This window comes from Chinchilla lanigera, unplaced genomic scaffold (assembly GCF_000276665.1).
Source record: "Chinchilla lanigera isolate Chin_1 unplaced genomic scaffold, ChiLan1.0 scaffold00037, whole genome shotgun sequence".
In the NCBI taxonomy this organism is placed as follows: domain Eukaryota; kingdom Metazoa; phylum Chordata; class Mammalia; order Rodentia; family Chinchillidae; genus Chinchilla; species Chinchilla lanigera.
Window position 1 is genome coordinate 21,389,057 of NW_004955438.1, and position 5,281 is coordinate 21,394,337.

At 62.4% G+C, this 5,281-nt stretch overlaps 1 protein-coding gene across 1 annotated transcript in view; it reads right to left on the bottom strand.

Annotated features, from left to right (window-relative positions):
• Positions 1-4,841, bottom strand: part of Slc25a29 (solute carrier family 25 (mitochondrial carnitine/acylcarnitine carrier), member 29) — a gene marked incomplete at its 5' end in the record, with an annotated part of 10,093 nt that extends 5,252 nt beyond the window's left edge. Inside the window, 3 exon segments of the mRNA XM_013517271.1 lie at positions 1-500; positions 832-915; positions 4,798-4,841. Coding sequence (XP_013372725.1) covers positions 1-500; positions 832-915; positions 4,798-4,841 — 628 coding nt within the window.
• Between the last annotated feature and the right edge of the window lie 440 nt (positions 4,842-5,281).

Sequence of the window (5,281 nt, forward strand, 5' to 3'; positions counted from 1 at the left end):
CCGTCCGCCTGCAGCCGCGACTTGACCACGTCCACGGGGTAGGTGGACAGCCACGACAGGATGCCCGCCGTGCCGCCCGCCAGCAGCAGCTTGGGCACCAGCAGGCGCGCGCCCGGCTCGCAGCCCAGGCCCCGCGTGAGCGCGTCGTAGGCCAGGAAGTAGACGCCGAAGCTGGGCGTCTCGCGCAGCAGCGTGGACAGCAGGCCGCGGTTCACGCCGCGCAGGCCCTCGCGCCGGTAGATCTGCGCCAGGCAGTGCAGCGCGCCCCGGTACTCGCGCGCCGCGCCCGCCGCCTGCAGCTGCAGCCGCGTCTTGGCCAGCTCCATGGGGCAGCAGATGACGCACTGGATGGCGCCCGCCGCCGCGCCCGCCAGGAACTGGTTCCGCGGGGAGTCGCGGCCCAGCGCCCGCAGCGTGTTGCCCTGCACCCCGAACACCAGCGCGTTGATGAAGGTGAGCCCCATGAGCGGCGAGCCCAGGCCCTTGTACAGGCCCAGCACCTGCGGGGACAGAGACGCCATCAGCGCCGCCCCCCGGGTGCCCACGGGGCCCAGGTGAGTGCGTGCGCACGGCGCGTGCGCTCCCGGGACTGAACCGGGGCGCGCTGCGCTGCGCTGCGCTACATCCTCTGCTCTTGAGGCAGGGTCAGGTGGAACTTGAACTTCTGAGCCTCCTGCCTCAGCTTCCCAGAGTGCTGGGATCACAGGGGTGGCCCACGGTGCCCCAGCCCAAGCAGAATTTCATTAGTCACAGCCCCGGATCCCACAGGCCCAGGCACGCCTCACAACCCTCCGCGTCCCCGGCACCCCCTTCCCTCCCCCGGCCACTCACGCTCTCCTGTCTGATGATGGACTGGAAGCAGTGCAGCGTCCCCCGGTACTGAGGCTTGTCCCCGCTCTGCACCTGCAGCCGGACCTGCAAGCACAGGCGGGTGAGGGGCGGGCACCCAGGGGTGAGCAGCTCCCTGTGGCCTTGGGATCCCAGGGGGGTGCAGAACCAGGGACCCAAACCTCTTCAGGAAGGCTGACCCCAAGCTCTCAACCGGGGCTGGGCGTGGCAGCCCACCTCTGTGATCCCAGCACCCAGGAGGCTGAGGCAGGATGACTGCCATGAATCTGGGGCCGCGTAAGTGAGTTCAAGGCCAGCCTGCACTATTTATGAGACTGTGTCAAAACAAATCTCCATCTCAGACGGGTTGGGGCGAAGCCTCTTTTCATCACCACTGACTTACAGCGTGCCATGGTGGGCCGGGGACTGTCCCGTCAGGGACACCTGTCAGCCCATTCAGGGGCTCAAGTCCCAAACCACGGCCCCAGGGGCTTCCACCCAGTGTCCCCTCACTGACACTGGTCATCAGGCTGGGCACCGGGCAAAAGGACTTGGCGCCACCCTGCTGGGGTCCTGTGGGCAGCCCCTCATGAGGGCCGCGGTCACCAGTGGAGTGGCGACAAGGAGCCAGGGCCAACCTCCCAGGGACCCAGGACGGCAGCCTCACCTGCGTGTCAAAGCCCTCTGTGCTGGTGGCCAGCTCGTCTCTCCTGGAGGCTCGGCCCGGCGTGGCGGGCGGAGGGACACTTCCTGAGCCTGTGTCACGGGGCGGGAAACGGGGCCACATGGCCCGCTGGGAGCTGGTTCCCTGGGCCTGACTTGGGAGCGACAGTGAGCACAGCCAGGCCGTGGGCTGGACTCCCTTGGGACCGGGGACCTGGCACCTTAAGTCATCACCTTGGCATGGGACAGCCCTGGCCAGGCGGCCCATCTCCCGGATGGGAAGACTGAGGCTCAGAGGGGTCCAGTATGGCCACAGTGTTCTCCCCAGGGGCACTGAAACCACATCCTATCCCCGCTACCAGAACGGGTGGCTCTTCCATTGGCAAGTGCAGCAAAAGAAAAAAGTTTTTTGAGACAGAATCTCTAGTTCAGGCTGGCCTTGAACTCACAGCAATCCTCCTGCCTCAGCCTCCTTAGTGCTGGGATTACGGGCTCGGCTAAAAAAGTTTTGTTACGGAAAAAAAAATGTATCTGCGCACACAGGGCCTCAACAGCTCGCTCTGAGGAGCAGCTGGCAGCAGAGTGGCTCTGCCGGCCACTTCTCCCAACACCTTGCCCACCTGGCTACCCACCTCTGCCGGGACTGGCCAGGGACAGGGCATTTCCAGAGGGAGCCCCAGTGAAACCGACCGGGGGCAGCACCCCCTGTGTACTGTGAACTGCCCGGCACAGCAGCGCTGGGAGGGGGCCTGCCCTGACAGCAGGCCTCGGGGTGAGCGGCCAACGTCCCAGCCTGGGACAGCGTGGACAGACCGGACAGATATCACCTCGTGTACCCCGACTGTGGGGCTCGTGGTGACAGGAGTTAGGGCGGTGGATGTCTGAGGGTGGTGGGGTCCCCGGGGGCCGGCCACCAGGGAGGCGCTTGGTGACCGACAGGGTCTGTACACAGGAAGTGGGTGCCCTTTGACACCTGCCCCCCTTCAGGTCAAACAAAAGCCCGACAAGAAAACAGCCACAGGCGGTGACGAGGCTCCTATTCTGCCGAAAGCCAGGAAGAGAGGGTCCAGCACACGGCCGCTTCTCAGTAGGAATCACGAGGCTTGGGAAAAGGATAGGGAAACTTTTGTTTTTGTCTTTTTGAGACAGGGTCTTACTAGTAGCCCAGGCTGACTTTGAACTCATGGTGATCCTCCTGCCTCAGCCTCCTGAGTGCTGGGATTATAGGAATGCACCACAATGCCCTGGTGTTAAAAGGTGTTTTTTTTGTTTGTTTGTTTTTAATTTTGAGACAAGGTCTTGCTAAATCACTAAGCTGCCCAGGCTGGGCTCAACCTTGGAATCCTCCTGCCTCAGCCTCCCAGAGTGCTGGGCCTCCATGCCTGCCTTCCAATTTTCTTTTAATGAGAATGCTTAACTTTGATACTGGACATGGGTAAGAGTGGTAAGGTCACTGGTGACAGCTACATTAAACCAAATGAGACACCCAGCCCCCTGTGACAGTGGGTGGCCATGGGGGTACTGACGGGGCCGATTCCTGGGAGAGGGCCTGCTCCCCTTAATAAAAAGCTCAGTTTTAAAGCAGCGCTGCCCATGTGAGATGCCCACGGTCCAGTAGCAAAATCAACAGAAAAAGGTACAGACTTCTCCAAGGCTGCTCTCGGGGCAGGGGCTGCCGGCCACAGGGCAGCGGCTCAGAACTGCTGGGGGCCAGGACAAGTGTCCCCAGCCTGTCGGGACGCCACAGCTGGGTGAGGCCTGCCCTCCACAAGTCGCAGAGGAGGAGGAGCTCCTGTCTGGAGGCGGAGCTCACAGCTGTTCAGCACGGGGAAACTTGAGACCTAAACTCTGAGCTGCCCCTGCCAGCCTGTCCCCGGCTGCTCCCAGGGTGGCCCGGTGGTCAGCCCTGAGCAGGACACTTAGGGGCCCCTACTTACCAAGGACGCCTGACCCTCAAAGAAGCCGTGTGCTTCTCGGAACTCACAGCACAAACGACCCCAGGCGCCGGGCAGCACCTGGGCCTCCGCCCGCCGCCTGGTCCCCTCGCGTTACAGATGAGGCTATCTGGGCCCCGAGGAAAGTGAGTGACCCAAGGTCTGACAGGCTCGGCCTGGACCGGGGACAGCACTTTTTAAGGTCAAAGCCAGCACCGAAGGCCAGGCCCTCAGCCTGTGCTGGGAGAGATCCCAGGCCAGCATTAACAAGTTCCTTTCTTTGCCAACAAACACCTGCTTTGCTGGAAGAAGGAGGTGACAGGAGGTCCTGCTCGGCCTGCTCCCAAAGAGCTGCACGAGGCCTCCAGCTCTGGCCAGGCTTGGGAAGAGGAGCCCAGTGCTGCGGCCAGCACATCCAGCAGGTGTGGCCTGCGCTGCGTCCCAGGGCCGGCAGCAGTGCCGGGTCCCACTCGGCTGCCTTGAGGCTGGAAACCCTGACATCTGGGGAACTTGTGCGGACCTTTCTGGCTGGAGGAGGAGGACTTCCCTGCTGCTCTTCTGGGTGTGTGACAATCTGGAACTCTGGTTTATCAAGGCGGGACCACATGGGGAAGAAGTGGCTGCCTCAGTGCCTGCCCTCAGGCCACCATTCCCAAAGTCCAGGCCACGAGCAGGAGGTGTCCCTTAGGTCTTTAGGCATGGGCATCTCTGAGGTGACACCAGCCTCAGAAACACTCAGTTTATCACTCAAGAGAATCAAGCCAGTGCTGGCGGTGGTGGCGCACGTGTGTAATCCAGCTCTCCGGGAAGCTGAGGCCGGATGGCAAGTTTAAGCCCAGCCCGGGAAATTTAACAATTTAATAAGATCCTGTCTCAAAATAAAAAATTAAAAAAGGGCTGGGGATGTAGCTCAATGAGAAGGCCCTGGGTTCAAATTCCCCAGTACCACAGGAAGAAAAAAGAAAGAAAATAACTGCCCTGTGATGACGTTAACAGGAAATACATTTTGGTTTCTCTGTATCTGTGTATTTCTTCTCTGAACTTTCCTTTCTTTCAGGAAGGTGGCCGCAGGCGTTCTCAACCAGGACAGCGTGGGCGCCCACCCTGGCTAAGAGGAACCTGCCCTCCGGCACCTCAGCCTCAGCTGGCCAGGCCAAGAATGAACTTGGCCGTGAACCGCGGAGGACTCGGCCCCAGCGGGGAGGCATCAGGACAAGCCCAGGGGAAGGTGCAGCCCACTCTCCAGGGGGAAAGCACCCACCCCGGCGTCCTGGGGAACTCGACTCTACCCTCGTTCCAAGCCCCGTGGGGTGACCTTGAGCCTTGAGCTCCGAAGGCCTGTCCAGCGTGTGCACCCAGGACGCTAACTCACCTTGACCGTGTCGAATGGGTGTCCCACGAGCACGCCCGCCACGCCTGGAGGGAGAAAGGGAGAGCGTGACCAAATATCCCAGAACCCGGCTGGGGGTGAAGGGGGGGGTTACGGCAAGGGGGATGGGGCAGGTGCGGCTGGGGGAAGGGACACTGACCATGGCCCCGCCAGGCTCCGGGGCACCTTGAGTCCCTGCAGCCCTCCTTCGGGTGGGGGAGGCGTCCCAAGGACAAGCTGGGCCTTGCCCAGCTCCTGCCTGGCGTCCCTCCATTCCTGCCCCGTGGTGTACGGGGCTTGGGGTGGCTGACCCTGGAGGTCACCCTGGACATGATGCACACAGCATTTCTGGGGTACCCGCTGCTCTAATGCAGGGTGGCCCTGCAGAGCTCTGGGCAGTGGGCCCCAGGAGGCGCTGGCCCCCGGCCGAGGCTTAGCGAGGTAGGCGTTGGCCGACACCGCCCCTCGGGAGAGGGAGCTGCCTCAC